General features: G+C 45.1%; 1 protein-coding gene across 3 annotated transcripts in view; it reads right to left on the bottom strand.

Moving 5' to 3' along the window:
* Window positions 1–14436: 14436 nt before the first annotated feature.
* The window catches only part of PDIA5 (protein disulfide isomerase family A member 5), a 93426-nt gene continuing 83851 nt past the window's right edge, over window positions 14437–24011 (bottom strand). For all 3 annotated transcript variants that reach the window (XM_049628294.1, XM_049628296.1, XM_049628295.1), the window contains 3 exons: window positions 21469–21539; window positions 15041–15175; window positions 14437–14667 (listed from right to left, as the gene is read on the bottom strand). In XM_049628294.1, coding sequence (XP_049484251.1) covers window positions 14587–14667; window positions 15041–15175; window positions 21469–21539 — 287 coding nt within the window. In that variant the 3' untranslated portion in view covers window positions 14437–14586. The remainder of the gene's footprint in view (window positions 14668–15040; window positions 15176–21468; window positions 21540–24011) is intronic.

Below are 24011 nucleotides of genomic sequence, written 5' to 3'. Positions count from 1 at the left end.
GGGTGGGTGATGGGTATTGAGGAGGGCACCTTTTGGAATGAGCACTGGGTGTTGTATGGAAACCAATTTGACAGTAAATTTCATATATTAAAAAAAAAAAAAAAAAAGAAAAACTGGAGTGAAGACTTTGGGGGGTAATTACACAATGTATTTTTTTCTTTACTGCTTTTTAAAAGAGCCCATCAGAAGTTTACAAAATAATATCTATTTACTTTCCACTTAACTTTGGGACTTTTCCAAAATTTAGGATGTTCTGAGGGCAGGCATTTATCTGAATCAAATGAAGGAAAGTCCAACTTACTTAGTTTTAAGGCTGTTGTTCCACTTCTCCTTCTCCATTATTATATTCATCACTCCATGTGGTTGGTTTCTTCTTTCCCTATCACTATTTTATTTTAGTCTCATCAAGGGCCCCATTCCCATATTATTCCCTCCTTCTGGGTGCCCTTCTTTTTATCTTCTCCTGTTCTTTCTTTGAATACCACCAAATATCTGGCAGCATCTCTAGTTAAGGAGACCTCATTTTTTATAATTTCTGTTTTTTCATATTAATATTTGTCTTAATTTTCGTAGGTAATCAAAGTAATTCATGCCCATTATAAAAACTGCAAAAGTACAACAAAGTAAGAAGGAATGAAAACTTCCTGTTATTCCAACTTCCAGAGGTAATCACTTTTAACTGATTGTTGTATTTTCTTCAAGTCTTTTTTTTTTAAGTTTACTTACTTATTTTGAGAGAAAAAGAGAGACAGAGCGTGCAAGCAGGGGAAGGGCAGAGAGAGGGAGAGAATCCCAGGCAAGCTCCATGCTCAAACCCACAAATCATGAGCTCATGACCTAAGTCACAGTCAAGAGTTGGACACTTAACTGACTGAGCCACCCACATGTCCCAAGTCTTTTTTTTTTTTTTTTTTGTATACTAACACTAATACTAATACTAATACTAATACTAATACTAATACTAATACTAATAGTAAACCTGAACAAATCAGGATCAGGATCTTATTAGATACATTTTGTAACTAGCTTTTCTCACTTTTGCTTCTAATTTATCTAAAATTTGTAATATGTCATTGAAAAGAAGTCAGAATATCTAGAAAGCAAGATAAAGAAAATGAAAATCAACCATAATTTTATCATCCAGAGGTAATCACTTTTAATATTCTGACCTATATATTTCTGGTCTTTTTTCCTATGTATATTCCTATGCACATTATTGCAAAAATTGGATCATACTCTCTCTATATTTTGTAAAATATTCAAGTCTTTGTGAAAATTTCCAACATTTACTCAACACACATTCATCAAGCACTTACCATGTTCTTAGTGTTGGGGCAATATGGAAAAGTAGACAGAAAATGTCTTTGCTGTCCTAGACCTTATAGTCTAGTGAGGAAGAAAGACAATAAGCAAACAAATAATAATAGATAGGACATCCAAAGAGACATGTGCTATGGAATAAAAGAAAGCAAGGTAAAGGTTAAAGACTAATGGAAAGGGAGCTGCCTTTGCATGGGGAGGTGAGAGAAGGAGGGCTCCCTGGAGAGATGGTATTTGAGCAGATTCCAAACTAGCAAACAAACACTATTATTTTCCTGGATTTTGTGGTATTTCTGGTATAGTGCATTTTTTAAGTGTTTTATTTGTGATTTCTCCTTTTCATTCTGAATAAATATTTGCCTTTGTCCCTAATTTTGTATTCCCTTTATGAAAGAGGGCCCCTAAATTGTGTAAGCATCAGTCCTCACTCATGATGGATCCATGGCTGGCAGCACTCTGTAAGGGAGGCTGGGAGATGGACCTCTTAACAATGATTTTGGACATCAGTCCCTCATCTCTGTCAGGGGTGGGTGGTCACTGGCTCAGCAGATCAGAAGCCCAGACTGGCAGTGGAAAAGCCCAGAAGCAGACTCATGTTACAGAATTCTGGGCAGGCTTAGGATTTGGGGGTCCCAAGTACACCCAAAAGTGAGGCTGAAAAAAAGAGGACAGGTATAATACACGCAGGGCAAAAGATACACTCCCAGATTCTACTGCCAACCTCCCTCCCCACCCTGGCCAATGGAGCTTGGTTTATTCCAATTCATTCTCTGAGTTCTTGCTATCAGCAATTTACCTGCTTCAGACACCTCTTTTATTTTCAACATGTCAAAGACTTCTGAAACCCAGTGTCTGCTTGCATTCAGATAAGCCCCTCTATGCTTCACATGTTAGTTTATTTCTTGATACAAGAATTTTGAAACCCAGACCAATTTCTTTCCATGCTACAGAAAGTGGAAGGTTTGAAAGCAGTCAGATGATGACAGGAATTAAAGTCTTAGTCTGCTGAGGCTTTAACATCCTGTTAGAAGAGACATTTGCCTGGCAGACTCCCAGCCTAGATGCCAGGCTGATCACCCAGTGATGTGGCAGCATTTGAAATGTCATGTTCTGCGTGTCCTGCTCACTCTATGCTCTGCACAAATATAGTGGTGTTGTTACCATCACTTACTTGGCTGCTTTTGAGTCCTGGAGCCAAGATATTTTAGCTGCATGGATCCTGCATTGCATTGATAATGTGGACAGATTTATATATGTAGCTTCCTATTGAATGTTTCTGAAACAATTTTCAGAAGAGTTAAAGGCAGCAATAGATCACAGCAACTTAGTCACTTAATCATAATGAAAAATTTCCACCTTTGGAGAATAATATTGGGAAAACATATTTCCCTTAATTTTTTTCAAATTCCTCTTGCCTTGTTTCCATCTGTATAAGTGAGCTCAGTATTGCACACTGGTGAAGCCTGCAGGACTCAACCTGCTGGTTCTGAACTTCAGCGGCCCATCAGAACAACCTGGGATCTTGTAATACATATCGATGCCAGGGATTCATTCTCAGAGATTCTGGTTCAGTGGTTTGGGGTGGGCCCCTGGCTCTGATTGTTTTCCAAGATCCCCAGGTGGTTAATCAGGCAGCCAAGATTGAGAACCATTGTATCTGGGGGAAAACGGCGAAGAATGTCAATCTATCCCTTTCCCAAGGAATGAAAGAGCAGAAAATCCTGGCAAGTGTACTGAATTCAGCCCTTAGGGCTAACAATTTCCAATGACAAAATGCTGGTGGCATCTCTTCCTTCCTTTTTCTCATTGTGAGGGACTTAGAGCTTGAGAGAGGAGGACATCTGGGCCCCATGGGGCATAACTCTGCTCTCAGGCTATAAGGTACTGTTGTAGAAAGAACGCCTTCCCTCTAAGCTAAAATACTTGGAGTAGGAGATGTGATCCAAGAGGATGAAGAGGTTCTTGAAAATGTATTTTCTGACTTTACACTTGGAAGTGATCTCGGTGAAAAGAAAAGGAGGACACACAGAAAAAAATATCCAGTGGAGGCCAGCTCAGATGGGAAAGCAACAGGGAACAAGGAGGACATATAAAGAGATCTGGAGGGCGTTCCTGGGAAGCCCAATTGACTGAGGCTTGCAACGAAAAGCTATGGATGAGGGAAAGGGCCGCTGTAATGAAATGAGAAGAGGTTCTCGGAAGGAGACATGGGCTCACTGCTTAAAGCCAACTACTTAATGTTGATGGATGATAAAAGAAAGTGAAATGCCATAACTGTTAATCCTTTTTTTTTTTTTACCATCTCTACATTATGTTTAATTCGTTCAATCACTGCTTACCAAATCTTTTTTTTTAATATAATCTATTGTCAAGTTAGCTAACATACGGTGTATACAGTGTGCTCTTGGTTTTGAGGGTAGATTCCTGTGATTCATCACTTACAACACCCAGTGCTCCTCCCAAGAAGTGCCCTCCTCAATGCCCATCACCCATTTTCCCCTCTCTCCCACCCCCATCAACCCTCAGTTTGTTCTCTGTATTTAAGAGTCTCTTATGGTTTGCCTCCCTCCCTCAGTTTGTAACTATTTTTTCCCCTTTCCTTCCCCTATGTTCTGTTTACTCCGTCAAGGAGAATGATCACTGTACTGAAAAGGATAGAATGATCATTGATTATGAGGAACGGAGATCCAAGACAGAAAGTTTAACTAAAAAAAAAATATGCAAAAACAGCCAGGAAAATTCTAAAAATAAAAAAAGTAGTTAGAATGGGATGTTTAAAAATAAAACGAGGGGCGCCTGGGTGGCGCAGTCGGTTAAGCGTCCGACTTCAGCCAGGTCACGATCTTGCGGTCCGTGAGTTCGAGCCCCGCGTCAGGCTCTGGGCTGATGGCTCGGAGCCTGGAGCCTGTTTCCGATTCTGTGTCTCCCTCTCTCTCTGCCCCTCCCCCGTTCATGCTCTGTCTCTCTCTGTCCCAAAAATAAATAAAAAACGTTGAAAAAAAAATTTAAAAATAAAACGAAATGAAAATGGGTAAAGCAGTGGAACAGGGCAGGATGTACAGCACCCAAATAGATTTTGAAATTTGCTATGCAGTAATAGTGGCATTTCAGTGAGGAAAAGAAGATAAATTATTCAAAATGTTGTTGGGGCAAGTGGCAAGCCATCTTAAAAAAAAAATCTGGATATTGATTCCTCAAATTGAAACAAATTTGAGAGGTATTTTAAAATGCCAAGAAAAACACAAAGGAATGTATACAGCTGATCCCTGAACAACGTGGGTTTGAACTGTGCAAATCCATTTAATGTGGACTTTTTCAATAAATACAGTGCTGTGAATGTGTTTTCTCTCCTTTATGATTTTGAAAATGACATCTTTTCTAGCTTTTTTATAAGAATACAGCATATAATACATATAACATACAAAATATTTGTTGATTGCATTTTTAGTAATGCTTTTGGTCAACAGTAGGCTATTAGCAGTTAAGTTTTTGGGGAGTCAAAGTGATATGTAGAGTTTTGATTGCCTGGGAGAGGGAGGTTGGTGCCCCTCATCCCCATGTTGTCCAAGGGTCAATTATATGGTGGAAAAGATTTTTTTTTTCGATATATGAAATTTATTGTCAAATTGGTTTCCATACAACACCCAGTGCTCATCCCAAAAGGTGCCCTCCTCAATACCCATCACCCACTCTCCCCTCCCTCCCACCCCCATCAACCCTCAGTTTGTTCTCAGTTTTTAACAGTCTCTTGTGCTTTGGCTCTCTCCCACTCTAACCTCTTTTTTTTTTTTTTCCTTCCCCTCCCCCATGGGTTTCTGTTAAGTTTCTCAGGATCCACATAAGAGTGAAACCATATGGTATCTGTCTTTCTCTGTATGGCTTATTTCACTTAGCATCACACTCTCCAGTTCCTTCCACGTTGCTACAAAGGGCCATATTTCGTTCTTTCTCATTGCCACATAGTACTCCATTGTGTATATAAACCACAATTTCTTTATCCATTCATCAGTTGATGGACATTTAGGCTCTTTCCATAATTTGGCTATTGTTGAGAGTGCTGCTATAAACATTAGGGTACAAGTGCCCCTATGCATCAGTACTCCTATATCCCTTGGGTAAATTCCTAGCAGTGCTATTGCTGGGTCATAGGGTAGGTCTATTTTTAATTTTCTGAGGAACCTCCACACTGTTTTCCAGAGTGGCTGCACCAGTTTGCATTCCCACCAACAGTGCAAGAGGGTTCCCTTTTCTCCACATCCTCACCAGCATCTATAGTCTCCTGATTTGTTCATTTTGGCCACTCTGACTGGTGTGAGGTGATATCTGAGTGTGGTTTTGATTTGTATTCCCCTGATAAGGAGCGACATTGAGCATCTTTTCATGTGCCTGTTGGCCATCCGGATGTCTTCTTTAGAGAAGTGTCTATTCATGTTTTCTGCCCATTTCTTCACTGGGTTATTTGTTTTTCGGGTGTGGAGTTTGGTGAGCTCTTTATAGATTTTGGATACTAGCCCTTTGTCCGATATGTCATTTGCAAATATCTTTTCTAAATCTGTGTATCTAAATACACATGCAGATATACATGTATACATACATATACACACAAACATACATACACACACAAAAAGCATACTACATGTTTGTTCATAAACTAAAAGAAGAAAAAACAAATTCTTGGCAGGATGCACATCAAACTTGACAGCAGTTATTTCTGGGACATGAAACTAGAGGACAATAAAGATAGTTTCTCTCTCTCTCTCTCTCTCTCTATATATATATATATATATATATAATTTGGTTATTAACTTAGTGTATATATGTATTTCTATATATAAATATACATATACAGACATAAAACATATATGTATATGCATACATAAAATATATGCATACTAAGTTAATAACTAAATACATTATCTTATATATAATATAAATATATATTATATATTTATTTATTAGCTAGGTATTAGTTGATTTAGTATTACAGAGAAGATATATAAAATAAAGACAAATTTGTAGAAAAACAACATTGGTTTAGAGTTTGAAGAAAAGCACTTGCTTGCTCTAAATAATTTCAAAATTTTTAGCTCAGAAAAATCTCCCCCCAGGGTCCTGAAAGAATGTGAGATGTGGCTGTGTCATAGTCCAGGAAGTGAAGATGTACTGAGCAGGCATTATGCTGGTTAGATCAGTCGTGACTCATGGGGCTGGGGAGCAGGCAATGACCACTACAAAGAAGCATCAGCAACTAAAAGTTCTGTTGGTCATGGAGGAGACAAAGGGACCCTGTGTTGCATCTGAGCTCAGCTACTGCCCAGCCCTGTGAACTTGGCCAACCTGCCTAACCTCACCTAACCTCCTAGAGCCTTGGCCTCCCCATCACACCACAGCTGGGTGTGAGCACTGGCTGAAATGGAGCAGCTAAAGATGCTTCCACACTGTAAGGGGCTGTGCACAGGTGAGGTGAAGCTTTAGTATTCTTTCACAGGGTTATTAGATTGATTCAGCAGAGGAACATGATTAGATACAGGATAGCCAGACCATAACAAAACATCTGATAACATTTTTCATTGTATTCTTCAGGCGAGGCTGGAAAATATGAGTTGGAGGCTGGGGCAACCAAGTGGGTTAGGAACTTGCTGAATGACCGTGCCTCTGGATGCTGAACTAATTGACTGACAGGAAATTTCTGTTGGCCTGTCACAACGTTCTAGGCTATACTCTATCTTTCACATTTTAATTCTTATCAAACTTGCAAGCGACATGAAGTTAAAGATAGAAAGCTTGTCAGAGACAAAAACAGAATCTAAAACACCCTGTCAGGCTAAAACAAAGATGGATTTTTCAAGATAAAATGTAACTAAAATGATTTTGTCTCATAATTATATCAAAAATATAATTTGCAAAGATCTTTAAAAATTATAATTCCCAGAGTTAAAAAAAAACAGGTAATCTCATATACTCTTGGTAAGAGTATAAATAGGTACAGCACAGAAGGAAAATTGACAGTACATATCACATGCCTTAAAAGTAAGCATATTCTAGGGCTCCTGTGTGGTTCAGTTGGTTAAGCGTTGACTCTTGATTTCCTCTCAGGTCATGATCTCACGGTGGTGAGAGCGAGTCCCTCATTGGGCTCCATGCTGGGCGTGCAGTCTGCTTAAGATTCTCTCTCTCTCCCTTTGCCCCTTCCCAGACCCAGCACGTGGCACACACACTCTCACTCTCTCACAACAAAAGCTTATTTTTTGACCCAGAAAGCCGCTTCTGAAAATGTGTAAAATAGCAAAACCAAAGATATCCATCCCAGCATTACTTATGACCAAGAATAACTATAAATAACATACACATCTAATGATATAGATTTGTAAGTAAAGGATGGTATTCACATAGGATGAAGTACTATATAGCAGCAGTTCTCAACTGAGGGGTGATTTTGCCCCCCAGGCGATTTTGGCAAAGTCTGGAGTCTTCTGGTTGTCACAACCTGTTGGGGAGGGGAGGTGGTACTGACATTAAGGGGGTACAGGCCAGAGATATTGCTAAAACTTCTCCGATGTACAGGAAAACGACAACAAAGAATGATCTGTCCCAAAATGTCAATAGTGCCAACAAATAGTGTTGAGAAACTCTGCTATATGATCTTTAAAAATTATGTTGAGGAAGAATACCGGGTGATACCAAAAAATATTTAAACATTTTATAAAATTTTTTCAAAGTTATAAAATACTAAAAGATTTCATTTGTGTGTGATAAGAAATTGAAAGACAATACACCAACATACTGGATAATAACTGATGAGTAGCAAAGTCTACGAGTGATTTAAATTTTCTTCTGCATGGTTTTCTGCAAAGTTTCTTATCACACCTTGAAGATCAGTGAAGAAAAAATTCAATGAAGATGAACTATCAAGGGTTGGTCTTTTCTGTAAACAGTGTGAAAAAGTTTTGATGGCTTTGGTTGACCTTTAGCCTGTAGTCTTGGACTAGATTAGCCAAGATCTATCTTAAAAGATCTGGAATGAGGGATTCATGGTCCTCTCCTCCTGTGCTGTCCAGGTCTCACCTGGACTCTTGTGTTCAGTACTGGGCACTACATTTTATCAGAAATGTAGGAGCTGTGTATTTACACAGTGCCTATTTATCCAGAGAAAGATGCATGTGAGTGTGTCTTCCCATTAATTGATTTAGTAGAAGCAGTGATCTCAGTCTGACCCAATAAACTGAAAATTCTCTTTAGGCAACTATAGGATGACTCCCTAGATAAATGCCCAGTCTTTCAGAACTCCCTTCCTCTACAAGGGAGAGGATTTAGATGCATAGCCAGGGAGGGACTTAGATGTACACCAGGTCCTGCAGATCCTTGCACCCCCTGCTGGTCAACACTGCACGTGAAGTGGTGGCTGCTAAGGGCCAACTGGGCCTGCTCTGGGGTCTTCAGTGCCTGTCTGCCACTGAAACCAGGGGCTTCCTTCCTCCTTTAGTGCTGGCTGGGCACCACCTCATCCCTGCCGGTACCGCGGACCCCTGAGGTTGGCTGTGATCTCGCTGCCGTGATACCCCCTAGCAAACCCAGCCAGATTCGTCAACTTCCCTACCCTTCTGGGCGAGGGCACAGGAAAACTCCGGTTCCTGGCCACAACGGAAGCACGGTTGTCTAGAGAGAGAGTTAAACTCAGGCCCTTCCTGCTAAACTGGGTCGCTGAGTTTATACATTGAGGGCAGGCTTTTTCTCCCCCATATATAAAAATGTTTTTGTGGGAGATTGGAGGAAGGAAAGCACTTTTTATTTTGATGTAATTTTCAAACTTATAAAAAGTCATATATACCCTTTGCCTAAAATTCAGCATTTACATTTTGTGTATTTGGCTTTATCTTTCTCTCTGTGTGTATGCATGTGTATATATATGTATATATATACACATATTTATATATATATACAGAAATATTTCTCCAGAAATACAATATAAATGTATATATATATACAGAAATATCATTTATGTATGTGTACATATATATTCTTTTCCTGAATCATCTGAAATGAAATCCCAGAAAAAATTTTGATATAGACAAGATTATTCTAAAATTTATGTGGAAAAGGAACTATAAGAGCTAAAAACAATTTTGAAAAGAAAAGGTAATGAGAGAAATCAGTCTACTTGATTTCAAGACTTATAACAAGTACATTATATAAGTATAATCTTATATAATCATATATATTATGTATTATGTATCATATATATAATCAACAGGACAGAGAACCCAGAAATAGACCTCTGAAAGTACAGCCAACTGATTTTCTGCAAAGGCACAAAAACAATGCAGTGGAGGAAAGAGTCTACAACAAATGTTGCTGGAATAATTGGACATCCACGGGCCTGATCAAAGTTTCACACCTTGTACAAAAATTAACTCAAAATGTATCTTACGTTTAAATGTAAAACTTTAGAAAAAAAAACAGAAGAAAATCTTTAAGACCGAAGGCTTGGTCATGAGTTCTTAGATATGACACCAAAAGCATGATCCATGAAAAAAAAAAAAAGTCGATATACTGGACTATGTCAAAATTAAAAATTTTTGCTCTGTAAAACACCCTACAGATGGGAGAAAATATTTACAAGCCATATATCTGACAAAGGACTAGTATCTAGAATAGATAAAGAACTTTTAAAAATCAACAATAAAATCTGAAAAATTAGAAAATGGGCAAAAGACATGAATAGGCATTTCACTGAAGAGGATAAAGAGATGGCAAATAAACACATGAAAAAATATCCAACATCACTAATTGCTGGGGAAACATACGGTAAGACCATGATGATATCTTACTATATACCTATTAGAACAGCTAAATTTTAAAAAATAATAATAATGACAATACCAAATGTCAGGAAGGATATGGAGAAACTGGATTTCTCATACATTGTTGGTGAGAAAGTAAATGATGAAATCACTCTGGAAAAGTTTGGCAGTTTCCTTAAAAGCGAAATACACCCTTAACATATGATCCAGCATTTATATTCCTGGGTATTTAACCCAGAGAAATGAAAATTTACATCTAGATAAAAGGCCACTTTATTTGTAATGGCCCCAAACTGGAAACAACAAAAATGTTTCCTAATAGGTAAATAGTTAAACTGTGGTACTTCCATCTGTACCATGGAATACTGCTCAGCAATAAAAAGAAACAAAAAATTGAACATAAATTCGGATGGATCTCAAGGACATTATGTAGAATAAGAAAAGCCCATATTAATAGATAACTTATTGTATGATTCTATTTATATAACATTCCCCAAATAAAAAAAGGATAGAGATGGAAAACAAGTTAGTGGTTGCCAGTGTTTGTGATCAGAGGGAGGGGAGAATACGTGTGAACATAAAGGAACACAGCAGAAACCTTTAGAGTGATGGAGCAGTTCTACATTTTGATTGCAGTGTGGATTTTGCAAATTACACACGTGATTAACGGCACAGATGTGTGGAATTTTAAGGAACCCTGAATAGCCTAAATGATCTTTAAAAAGAATAGAGTTGGGGTGCCTGGGTGGCTCAGTCGGTCGAGTGTCCGACTTCGGCTCAGGTCGTGATCTCACAGTCTGTGAGTTTGAGCCCCACGTCGGGTTCTGTGCCGACAGCTCAGAGCCTGGAGCCTGTTTCGGATTCTGTGTCTCTCTGACCCTCCCGCGTTCATGCTCTGTCTCTCTCGGTCTCAAAAAAGTAAATAAAGGTTAAAAATAAATTAAAAAGAATAGAGTTGGAAGAATCTCCCTTCTTGATTTCAAAATTTACTACAAATCTACAGTAGTAAATAGCATAGAGAACCCAGAAATAACTCCTCACATTTATGGTCAAATGATTTTTGACTGTTCATTGAGGAAAGAACAGTCTTTTCCACAAATGGTGGTGGGGAAACTGGATAGCCATGTATAAAACAATAAAGCTGGACTCTTTACATTTAACTCAAAATGGATCAAAGTCCTAACATAAGACCTAAAGCTAGGGACATCTAGGTGGCTCCGTTGGTTAAGCATCGACTCTTGATTTTGGCTCAGGTCACGATCCCAGGGATATGGGATCAAGCCCCGTGTTGGTCTCTGTGCTGAGCATGGAGCCTGCTTGGGATTCTCTCTCCTCTCTCTCCCCCCTCTCCATCTGCTCCTCTCCCTCGCTCGTGTGCTCTCTCTTTCTCTAAAATAAAAAATAAAAGACCTAAAACTATAAAACTCTTAGATGGAAACATAGGACAAAAGCTTTGGATGTTGGGTTTGGTAATGATTTCTTGGACATCACACCAAAAGCACAGGCAACAAAAGAAAAAATACATAAACTAGACTTTATCAAAATTAAAAACTTTTGTGTATCAAAGCACATTATTAAGAAAGTGAAAAAGACAACCCACAGAATGGCAGAAAATATTTGCATATCATAGCTAAGGGATTGATATCTAGAAATATATAGAACTCCTATAAGACAGCAACAACAACAAAAAACAAACAACCCATTTGGCAAATGGGCAAAGGACCTGAATAGGCATTTTTCCAAAGAAGATATAAAAATGTCCAAAAAGCAGTGAAAAGATGCTCAACAGCGGAGATGCAAATCAAAACCACAATGAGATACCCCCCCCCCCCCCCCCCCCCCACACACACTCACTTCTTAAACCTAGAGCATCATCTTCCTGTGCCTGGCACGGAGCTTTCTGGAAGCCAAGCACCTCTAGAAAGGGAGGCAGCAGCATGGGGAAGATGAGATGGGTTGGGGGGCTAGCTCTGAAAGCTCCAGTTAGGCAGTGATGGGGAATCACTGGTGTGTGAGAGGCATGGGGGGGGGTGCAGAGTAAGGTGGGAAACTAAGGCAAACCAGTGGGAGGGGTAAACAGAAACAGTAACCCAAAGGAGAGAAGCTGAGGTGAAGGCTATGTCAAAGCCTCAGAAAGAAGACTGGGAATCAGTTTTCTCCTATCACATATACTTCTGTAGAGACCTCAGTCTGCAAATGCAGGATCCAGAGGAATAGAGGCGGTGAGGTGACAGCAGGTCCTCAAGGGGTAGAGAGGGGTCTGCACGGAGGACCAAGGAACTCCAAATGAAACAAGTGTGGGCATGAGGAATGGAACTAACCAGATGCCATGGCACAGGCTCCATCTGCACAGAGCTCCAGAATTGAAGAATGAGGGTGAAGGGTGCAGGAGACAGTGTACAAGCAGAGGGTGGGGGTGGGGAGTGGAGGAAAGGAGCTCTATCCACAGAGACCGTTGCCCAGAGCTGGGGTGAACTTGCTCAGGTCATGCCCAAAGTCATGGTAAACACTAGACATTCCAACAAAGCCTCTTAATGACAAAATCCTGCAAATAGAGAAGTGAAGAGGATGCCATTCCTTGGTGCTTTCAAGCCTTCACCAAGAAGCCAGACCAGGCAAATCTGACCTTGAGGCTATGAAATGGACAAAAAGAAAGCAAGCTCCATGCCTTGAAAGTGGGTGCCAGTGGTCCTCAGGCAGGAAGTGGCTCTTGTCAGGTATTGTTCTAAAGATGCAGTTAAAAACAACTTTTTTTTTTTTTTTTTTTTTAAGTAGGCTTTACATTCAACATGGAGCCCAATGCGGGCCTTGAACTCAGAACCCTGATATCAAAACCTGAGCTGAGATCGAGTCAGATGCTTAACCAACTGAACCACCCAGGTGCCTCAACAACTTTTTTTGAAGACACGAGCAAATCAGTTCCTCCCACAAAGGCTCCACACCACCATTAAGGAAAAGCATGTCCATGTGCACACGTCCTCCCCAAATCCCCTTGTAGGAATGAGTATACTGCACAATGTCAGGATTACGTGGCTCCTGTATGCCTGTGTACAGAACCCAGCAGGAGCTCAGTACATGTGTTTAAATGCATGCTTCTTTCATGCCCATTCACCTGGGACAAGACCACAGGCCACTGCTGAGAAAGTGCCTGCTTGGGATTAAAAAAGGAAGGCTGAAGCAGCAGGAGGTGGATTGGGAAGCTGGGAACCCCCAATTTCCCCCAGCAGAGCAGTGGCACCCGTCAGCACAGCCATGAGGAGCTCTGTGGCTCTGTGCTGCTCTGGTCCTCCTCTCAGCAGACTCGTCAGCAAGAAGGACTGAGGCCACAGGGCAGGGGGCTGGTCTAGGAGACAAGAGTGTTCCTGAAGGCCAAGCCACCAACAAAACCACCCTAGTAAGTAGCTAAGTGCTTAGGCAACCCCGCTTCTGAACTACCCAATCCAAGGCTAGGATGGCTGCAAGGCAGAGGGAGCAGGGCTGTTCTCCCCGTGGAAAAGTACCACTGGATGGACAAGACACGTCACAGGGTGCTTTGGCTCTGACAGCACCGCTGGGCAAACAGCTGGTGTTAGTCACCCATCGATGCAGAAAGCACGACCAGCATGGGAAAGCCAGTCAGGAGAGAGACGTACGGAGGCAGGAGGCAGACTGAGATGTAGGGTAGAGCAGGGGCCTGGGTGGCGCCCATCCATGGAGAACACGGTCGGGGGAAGGTTTGGAGGTTACTGTGGCGGGTGAGGGGATGCTGACCCAGCATCTGCATGCCTACAGAGAATATGCCACCCACGTCCCCTTCCCCGCCCCTTCCTAGCCAGTGTGCAGAGCAAGCAGCAGCACAAAAGCCCCTTCCCCACTCCATTCTAGATGGCCCTTTGAGCCCGGGCTTCACCACTATGCTCGTCCCCGGAGACTGAGCTTTTCTGTAAAGGGGGAGCAGGGAGGGACTGCAGAGAGGAACAGAGAAGACAGAAATAGCTGAAGAAAGGGAAACATGTCAATGAGTTCCAGGGAAACGCACACACACTGAAACCACAATGATCCAGAAGAGGCTAGTACTTGGTTACCGTCAGCTTCAGCATCCCGTTTTCCCTGATTATCTTAATGCGTTTCCTGTCCGAAGCAGTCATTTCCAACAGGATATTCTGTGGTCTGATCTCCCTGTTCTGTTCTCCAATGGCTGATAGAGGCAGTGCCCTGCGCCACCCTCCTCGTGCCCTGTCCCCGCCCTCAAGAGTCTCTGCCCCACCTCCCAGAAGAGGACTTCACGAGTACCCACCTGTTACTACAGGCTCCATGGAAACAACCCACACCACCAAACAATTGGTTTAATTTTATTTCAAAATTGTACAAAATGGCCATAAGCGGCTATAAAAAATTTTGTCTTCAGAACACGTGGAAATTCAGAAAGAACAACAAAACAGGTATTATTCACAGTGTAATGGAAAAGCTTCCTCTGAGGCAGAAATTACAACTCTTCCTTCTTCTTCCCTAGTCTCTCGTGGTCTCCTTCCCGGAGCGTTCGAATAAAATTGGTAAACCCCAATTCCTATAGGGAATGGGAAGAGAAAGAGAAAAAGGAAACTTTAACCCCTGATGTGGATGTGCACCCTCTCTCCCCCTTCCCTGATGCCCCACGTGCTCACTTCTCTGGACAGAGGAGCGGCCAGTGGAAGCAGCTGGCAATGCGGGGACAGTCTGCTTGGCTACTGGGGAGCCCTTCCCGACACCCCGGAACCTGTCCCTGCTCCGGGAGCTGGACTCTGGGACAACCTCTTGGGGCACTCTTCCAGCCAGGCTCACGGCCCTTGCTTCCCAGCAGGGTGCTAGCGCTGACCTCTGCCCTGCCCTGGAAGCCTCCCTTTGCTGCCCCCCTCGGTGGCTGTTTCCCTGCCCAGGGCAGATGCCTCTCCCCAGCTCACCGTGCGATCGCTGTCATACTTTTCTGCAAATTTCCCGTAGTGGTAGTAGTGGAATGTGGGATAGGCCTTGATGGCCTCTTGCTGACACAGGTCCTGGTTTTTGTCTCTGACGCAGTCAACAGCAGCACAGGCAATCTACAGGCCAAAAGAAAGGGTGGGTCAGCACAGGAGGCCTCCCACGTGAGACCTGGGGCCTGGACCCTCTGCACACAGACAGCACTTCGGGCCTACGTCATGTGCTTTCTTTTTTTCTCCTCAATAGCAGGGATGAGCTGAACCAAACAGCCTCAGCCCAGAGCTCCACTGAGACTGGTGATGCCTGTTTCCAATTCTCAAGGCAGCTGGGTAAGGTTAGGGGACTCAGCTTGCAGCACCCTCAGACTACCCTTTAAAATCAAGAGTATAATGGCCATAAAGGAAATGATGACTTGAAAGCATCTGTAAACACCACAGGTTTTGTGAGGCTCATTTCTATGAGGCATGGTAGGACTCATTCATTTATCAACTAACACTTCCTGAACATCTGTTTGCGGAGGGAGGATAGTACCAAGGTTAAGAACAAAAGCTTTGAAGTGAAGTTTCCCAAGTGCAAATCTTGGCTTGGTTGCATATTCAGACTTAAGGAAAATTACCTAGCCTCTAGCCTCAATTTCCTCATCTGTAAAATGGGGGTAATAACAACACATAGGTTATCAGGAAATTATGAAGACTGAGTAAGAGAATTCAGGGGAGGTGAATCGGCCACAGGACCTGACACATGGTTAGTGGTCAGTAATGTTAGCTGCTGTTATAGTCGTGCCTACCGGCTCCAGACACAAGCCCTGTCTCCAGTAGGAGCTCAGCGTCCGGTCAGGGGAGTCAGATAAAGGGACAACTCCGAGGCATGATAGGGGGTGTGACGTGACGGAGGTGGTCCAGGGTGCCAAGGGAACTGGCACAAAGGTGCTCTGCCCTAGTTTGCCATCTGAGCGGCGTCCTGAAGGAGGAGGAGAAAGAAGTTTCGGCCAGGGGAGCACATTCCAGGAACTGGAAGAGTTAGTTCAGCAGGACTACAGCAAACAGGGTTTTTGGTCAGAAGGAGGTTCCCAAATTGGCCACTGGCCTCTTCCTGCCCTTCTAACAAATTCCACATGCTGGGTAGTTTTTCCTAATTATTGCTCTTTCAAAATAAGAGGGTATCAAGCAGGCACGGGAGAACCTTTTTTCTGTTGAGGGTCACAACGCAGAGAAGGGGGGAGAGGGTCGCTTAATGGGAATACACCATACACAAGCATTACAGAAGAAGGGAGGGCAGATTCTGAGGAAAGGCAGCATCTTACCCAAGTGCTGCCATGTGCCAAGCCTGTCCTAGATGCCAGGGGTACAGTGATGACCTTGAAAAAATCTAGTCATCAAGTGACTGCCATCCTTCTGCAGGAAAGCAGTTAACAGACACATAACAAGGGAGATCATTTTAGAGCCCAGGGAATGCTCTCAAGAAATTAAAAGAGGGTGATTCAAGAAAACGATAGCCGGAGGGGCTGCTTTCTGGCCAAGAAGGCCTTTCCGAGGAGATAGCATTTGATCGGAGACCTGAGTCAGGAGGAGGCAGCAGGTGCACGAAGGCCTGAGCAGAGAGCACCCACCCAGAAACCAGCCCATGCCGGGACCAGGGAGAAAAATAAGCGTGCTGCCTCGGAGAACCAGAGCCCATTAAGGCATTCAGACTGAACTCTTACTGTACTTGAAAGAAAGTTAAAATCATTCAATAGCCACAATTCACATGGTTCTATGGCTATGGGTTATTCACATTGGGATGGGGGCCCCCTTTCCAGGCAGAAGAGCCCTGCAGGCCACCAACAGTCACATTTACTGGTCACTGACCTTGTGCCCGAGTGAGCAGGGCCACTGCTCTGCAGGCAGCGGGATTGACAGAGTGAAGTGTGGCCTGCTCCCTCTCTGGTGACCAGCGTGCCACACTTGCCCCTCCCCCGCCTTCACGCTTCCCTCCCACTTCAGCTACATAACGTCTGTATAATAAGACTTCTCAGAGCAGAGTTTGCAAACTTGCTGCGCACAATCCATATCTGGCTTTCAGTCCTGTTCTATTTGGCCCACACAGAATTAAAAAAAAAAAAACCTGAATTAGCTGCCAACCTAGAAAAAGAGCCAGAAGATTTTATATAAAAGTTTGGCTCTCCAGCTTCTCTTTAAAAGCCAGATTTGATGGCATTTGCCCTGCATTCCCACAGGCAACACGTGGCTGGAGCAGAGGGCAGCGGTCTCCTTCAGGTGGGTTCCCCCAGCCGTTTGCTGAAGTCTACACGGAGCCTGACTCGCCGGGCTAGCAGGTGGGCCCCTGCAGTCTCCTGAGAACCTCAGCTCACCCTGTAAAACACTTCCTGAATTATTTAGAAACACGAGGCAGGTGCTCCTCTGACTGTCCTCGGCATTCCACTTCTTGGGGCCCGGCCCAGGGGAGCCCTCACACACCGGGCAGCCCTCTGCGTCCAGCCCTCAGTGAGCGGCCGATGCCCCTCTGCTACGCTGACAGAGTGTTTGATGAGTGTTGCTCCAGGCTGCTGCTCTCCCCGCATCTGCTTTAAATTATGAATTTAATTTGTATACATGCCCTGGAGCTGTGGGAAATATAGTGTATGGTTTTATAAATTGACTAAATTAAAAATGTGTACTTATTTTGAATCCCCTCAACTAGCTGCCAGCCACGTACATAGAGTGCTACTTCTGGCTGCAAAGGCTCCTCTACCCTCCATTTCTACAGGAAGAGAGGAGTGAAGTGCGGCTCCTTCTAAAGGAAGTGGCTTAGGGGGAGCCTGGGTGGCTCAGTCTGTTAAGGGTCGACTTCGGCTCAGGTCATGATCTCACAGCTGTGAGTTCGAGCCCCGCATCGGGCTCTGTGCTGACAGCTCAGAGCCTGGAGCCTGCTTCAGATTCTGTGTCTCCCTCTCTCTCTCTGCCCCTCCCCCTCTCATGCTCTGTCCCTCCTCTCTCTCTGTCAAAAATAAAGACATTAAAAAAAAAAATTAAAGGAAGGGGCTTAGACTCTGGAAAAAAGACAGCAAATATTCCGCTTCTCATCTATCCCCATTTCTCCTGTCTAAATGCCTGCACCCCTTACACCCACTCCAGATTTGCACTGACTGAACTACAGCACTGAATGTACACTATCACTTTGAGATCTGCTCCACGGTACTTGGTATCCTGCTGTGGCCCCTTGGCCAAATACTTGCTAACTGGCACCCATAACGCTTGGCTGCAGGGAACCACTGCGTAAGGCCAGTGATGGACGGGGCTTGAGAACGTGGTCCCCCGTGAGGTCTCCAGGGACTGAACCTAATCACCCATGCACTAATCTGCTCATCAACCCCCCTGCTCTGGCTCCTTCCCCGCCTGCTCCCAGTTCCTCCATCCTTGAGGCTGTAGCCTAAGACCATCTCCCAAATAAACCCCCTACACACAAGGGCCAGAACCTGAGTTTGCTTTGGGGAAACATCTGACAATGCCTGTTTATCTGGTTCTGAGATGCCCCTTTCCAGCTGGACAAGTTTGACAGAGTTTTTTAACCTCTGTAAGATCCAATCTCCTCTTCTGTAAAATGGGAGATTAATAATATTTACTTGGTTATGCTATGATGAGGACAACATGACATAATGCTCTCAAGTATCAGTGGAGGAGTTTTCAGAAAATATCAAATATATTATTGCTTCTTCATTCAGTCAACATTTACACAGGCTTCAGGCATCAAGACTGGAGGGAATTCAAGGGCAAATGAAGTCCCTGCCCTCAGGGAGCCTTCCTTTCTGAAGGACAGAGAGCCCTGTAAACACAAGGGACTAAACACACCAGGGCCAGGGTTCCATCAGCTCCTGCTGCCTACGGGCACCTGTCCTAGGATGACCTTCACACCTCCCCAACAGCTGCCTTCAAGGCCAGCCCCACCCCCAGCCCCACACCTTGCCAGCCCAGTGGTCGCCTGACCCCTGCCTGCAATCCACCAGCCTTCCACCTCAGGTCCTTGTCTTCCACGGCCCCTTCCCTACGGTCATCTGTTCCAACATTAGCAGTATGCAGCCTTTTCTCCACCCAGTGTATCAACTGCTAAAGCTCCCCAGTAAGCTCCTGGGAGGGGTGGAGGCTCCCCAGCTAAACTATGAGCTGCCTCATGCGGATTTATTGATTCAGTAAAATAAATCTCTGCAGGAGCTAATATTGACTTTGGCTATGAAAATGGAAGTGAACAACCAACTGCATATTGATTGGGGAAGGAACAGAGACTGGCTTCTGGGTAGAAAAAAATACAATTCCAGCTAAGAGGTGGCAGCATGGGTGTCCGGAAGAACTAGGAGTCAAGAGACTCTGTTCTGGCTGTCAGTGACCAGCCAGGTGTCCCTGGGCAAGAGACATGGTCCTCTCTGGGCCTTGATCCCTCATGAGCAGGAGAGGGCTGGATGGGCCACCACTCCCCAAATACCAGCCAGTAGCCAGTACAAGAGCTCTTAAAAATTATAAATTCCTGGAACTGTCTCTAGACCTCTGATGTGATAGTTCTAGGATGCACCCAGCAATCGTGGCACCAGTAACTTTAGTCCCCCAGGCCGAGAGCGAACACTTCCCTGGTGTTACTGAGAGCCACCTCCAGGAACCCCAGGCCTGCCAACTGCCTGGCAGAGAGGGACAGAGAGAGTAAACATGTTCCTGGAAATGAGCGAGGGTAATCTCTGGCTTAGAATAAGGGAAGTTGGAAGGAGAGAACAGAAGGAATGACACAGAGGAAATGACCCCCAGAAAAGGCCAGTGACATTACTGGCTCAAGTTAAGACAATTAAGCAAGGGCATATCAGTGTCTCAGAGAAGGAGGGGGTCTCCATGGAAATGGCGTCCCTGTGCATCAGCAGATGGGAATGAGGAAGAGGAGGGCTGGCCCTCGGCTACTCACTATGGGCATAGCCAGCCTGGCCCTGCTTGGACTGATGTGATCCCTTCACAGATCCTGGAGCCATGGAGACCCGAGCAGCCGGAGGTCGGGGGGCAGGGAGACCCCACACTTCAGCCACTCTCTTGTCTACCCAGAGTTCTCCGGGTGAGGGGTAAAGGGAGTCAGTGTGGAGTGACTGACAGTCCTGGGCTGGCTCCAGGGAGTAAAGGCATCCCCACACCAACCAACCAACACCCAGATTGTAAGGGAGTCCTGCAGGGATGGACCTCCCCAGGCCCCCAGGAGGAGCTCCTGTGTATGCACTGGCCCTGGGTGGCAGAAGGGGGCAGGTGGGGACAGAGATGAAGACGGGAAGCCCCTTCTTGCCACGCCCCTCTCAATGCAGGCCAAGTGGCAGGCAAAGGAGAAAAGGAGAAGTGAGCCACAGGGGCACAGCCAGACCTTGTGGGTGATGACAGGACATCGTGAGTCCAGGGAAGGGTCCTGGGGTCTGAGTCCTGAGTCTGCCCCCTCCCCACACACGTGCCCCAGCCTGGCTCTCTCTGACCTGCTGGCCCTGTATAGCTCTCACATGTCATCACAGGGCCAACCCCAGGAAATCCAGCCTGCCCTGGCTGCACCTGAGGAACTCACTCAAAAAAATGTAAGGCACCACAGCAGAGATGCGTGTGACTTTGAGTCTGGGTGTGTGTGAGCACGCTTCTGGGGCCTCTTGGGTGAAGAGAGTCCCAGGCTGGGAAGAGTCTTCATGATCGTCTAGAGAAGCACCCCGATCTTAGAGAGAGGAGAATTCAAGGCCTGAAGAGCTGATGTGACTTCTCCGAGTCACACAGTTTAGCAGCAGCCAAAAGCTGCACCAGCCTGAGTTCCAGAGTCTTCTCCTGCCACACACCCTTTCGCCCCAAAGTCACACTTTGCTCTCACCTGGGAGGGACCCACACTGCCCTCACTGCTGGAGCTGCCTGGGGGACGTGCCTGGGGGGGTCCCCTCTCCTCCCCTCTAATCCAATCCCGCAGCTCTAGCTTGTTAATTTTATGCTTCATCGGTTGGCAGCTACAGGAGCCTTTCCCTTAGGCAGGATGAGGCTCTGCACACAGCCTTGCTCTCCTCTCCTCCACCTTGGCTGCCTCCAGTTGACTTTTGTTGAATTTTTTTATTTGTAGTTTCAATTATATAAGTGATGCATGACTACAAATCCTACTGTAAAAAGATTGAAGCACTAAGAAAATATAAACAGATGACCCCTTTACCACCCCCCTCTTCCAATGAAGGGCTGTAACGGTTCAGTGTATCCCTTTTAGCTGACTTTACAGCAAACATTCAGCCTGCTCTATGCTGCCTTTATGAAAAGAATGTCCTGGTTCCCAGGAATTCTCTGATCTCAGCAGAGCCTATTCAGGAAGGGTACCTGAACGGGAAGGGAGGAAGGTGTAGGAAATGGCGGCAGAGCAAAGTCAGAGGCAGGGCAAGAGACAAAGAGGGGTCTCTTACCTTTCGGTCATCTTTAAAGACGTTGGCGGTGGCCGTAAAGTGCGGGATGACCTTCTTACAGTGTGGGCACCCTGCAGGAAAGGAGGACAGAATGTTGCACGTGCAGGGGAGGCTGCAGAGCCAGGTGCTCCTCCTGGAACTGATAGAGAAACCTTTCCAGGAGCTTCCCTCCACCCAACAGACCGTGGGGGGGGGGGGGGTTCGTCTGACTCCTACCCCTTGCACACCACACTGTCAGGGTCCTGTGTCAACTCTGCCCCTCAAACACTGCCCTGTGTTTCTGCTGTCAGCATGAGGGCTTTGTAGGAGTCTGTGTGCAAATGTCAGGTCCGCTCCTGCCCGGGACCTCCCACCCCACATCCTCCTGCCATACACTGGGTCTAAGAGGCTGAGGGTGGAGGAGATGGTCACTGCAGTCTTGCTCTGCAAGCTCCTTCCACGGAGGGCTGCCTGGGAGCTATGGCACAGAGGGAGCTTTGGGCCTGGAAAAGGAGAATGTGTGCTCAGGACTCTCTGAGTCTGTTACAAAGCCCCCTGCTCTTGCCTTATGGACAATGATAAATCTGTCCATGTCACGACTGAGAAAACGGGACGGAGAAAGGTGGTGGCAGGAGCAACTGTCTGAGCCCCCACTGCTCATGTTTTGCTGCTAACGTCTACATTCCCAGCAAATCCCCACCCCAGACCAAGCAGCCAGACCAGGCCCCAGGGCCTCACGCTATCCTTCTATCCTCTGCTCTACAATCAACCTGAGCCCTGGATCCAGGGAGAGGAGACCCAAGGTCAGGTTAAGAGGAGAATAAGCCACTGGGTTATCAGGGCCTGGGTTCCCGACTATGGAGAGAGGCCTATCACAATGGATGAGGACCCATAACTCCGGAGGCCCAGGGTGTGACAACAGTGCTAGTGTCAGCTGGGGTGACAGACCCCCTTTCTTGGCCCTTCCCTCAGCATGAGCAGATCCAAACCCAAGCCCACCTCTTTCTACCATTCCCCAGACACTGAACACAACTGCCATGAGAATGGAACTGCTTTGAGGGAAGATTTCCTTGACTCTGGTAATTAATTCTGATCAAAGCACAGGTGGGAAAGGCCAAATGCCCTATGGGGAGAGTTGGTGAACAGTCGGGCCGGCCAAGGCGAGGAACAGAAATGGCTTTGCCCATCTGCTTTCTCTCTTTTTAAAATAAGATAATAACGACTGGCATTTCAAAGAGTTTTGTGAAACCAAATTAAAGCTGAGCTACAACTTTAATGTGAATTTAGCGTTGGAGCCAGTTCCTGAGATGGGCAGGATCACCCATATGTCCTGGCTGGTGGAGCTGCCAGCTGGCCCCAGAACAGTGTGGACAATGATGGGGAGGGGCAGGAAAAGGATTTTCCCAACATCCACTGCAGGTGTACAGAAGAGAGCTGGGCTGGATGTGAGTTCTATCAGAACTGAATGCCACAGAGTGCCTAACTTGTGGCAGATACTAACATGATTTTTTAACGGCCTCAATGGCAATTATAAGAACTCTTTACTAATCTGACCCAATGGAGGGAAGAATAGCTCAAATTCATGAAAATTTCACACTATAGAGGAATGATGGTTATAGATTCCAAAACATCTAGAGGGCACAATGTGTTGGTCGACAAGGCTCACCAGAGCAGCATCTTCGCAGCACCTAGCGGTCCCCTGTGAGCGGCACACGGATGCCCACTAATAGCATTAGGCTGGCTGGAAAGAAGTTATCCTCTCCCCCAAACCTGGTATCACTATTAATTTTTCCTTTCTAAGCTCTTTGCTTACTGAATGTATAAAGGTAATTGTCAGCCTAGTGCAAATTCCTATTACCATCAATTTAAAGTATCTAGATCTCAGATTAATCACCTTCTGGTGCATCTAATTTTATCATTATACAAAAGAAAGAGCATGGCAGATGAATAACTGGAGGGGAGGCTGTTTTAGGAAGGGCATGAAGATGTTCCCAAGAGGTGTCAGGTAGACCAGAAGAGGCATGATCTTTTTTTTTTTTTTTTAATTTTTTTTTTTTTAACGTTTATTTATTTTTGAGACAGAGAGAGACAGAGCATGAACAGGAAGGGGCAGAAAGAGAGGGAGACATAGAATCTGAAACGGGCTCCAGGCTCTGAGCTGTCAGCACAGAGCCCGATGCGGGGCTTGAACTCACGGACCGTGAGATCATGACCTGAGCCGAAGTCAGGCGCTTAACCGACTGAGCCACCCAGGCGCCCCGAGGCATGATCTTTTAATCTGGGCTCTTTAAAAAGGCACCACCTATGTGTAGCAAGGAAAGAAACTTCCCAGAGTGGGGAGACAGAAAGAAAGACCAAGGACAGGACAGAAAATTCCAATGCTAAAGACTCAGCACGCTGGCCTAAGAAGGGCAGTCACCATGACCAGACCACTGAGAGCAAAGAGGGGGCTTGGAACAGGAGAAAACAATGAAATAGCCAGAGGAAGATCTCTGTATAAACCGGGAGGAGGTGGGAGGAGGAGGTGGGAGGAGGAGGTGGGAGGAGGAGGTGGGAGGAGGAGG

This window comes from Panthera uncia, chromosome C2 (genome assembly GCF_023721935.1).
Source record: "Panthera uncia isolate 11264 chromosome C2, Puncia_PCG_1.0, whole genome shotgun sequence".
NCBI classification, from domain to species: Eukaryota; Metazoa; Chordata; class Mammalia; order Carnivora; family Felidae; genus Panthera; species Panthera uncia.
Note: the sequence above shows the minus strand (reverse complement) of the source record. Positions and strands in the feature narration are given on the sequence as shown.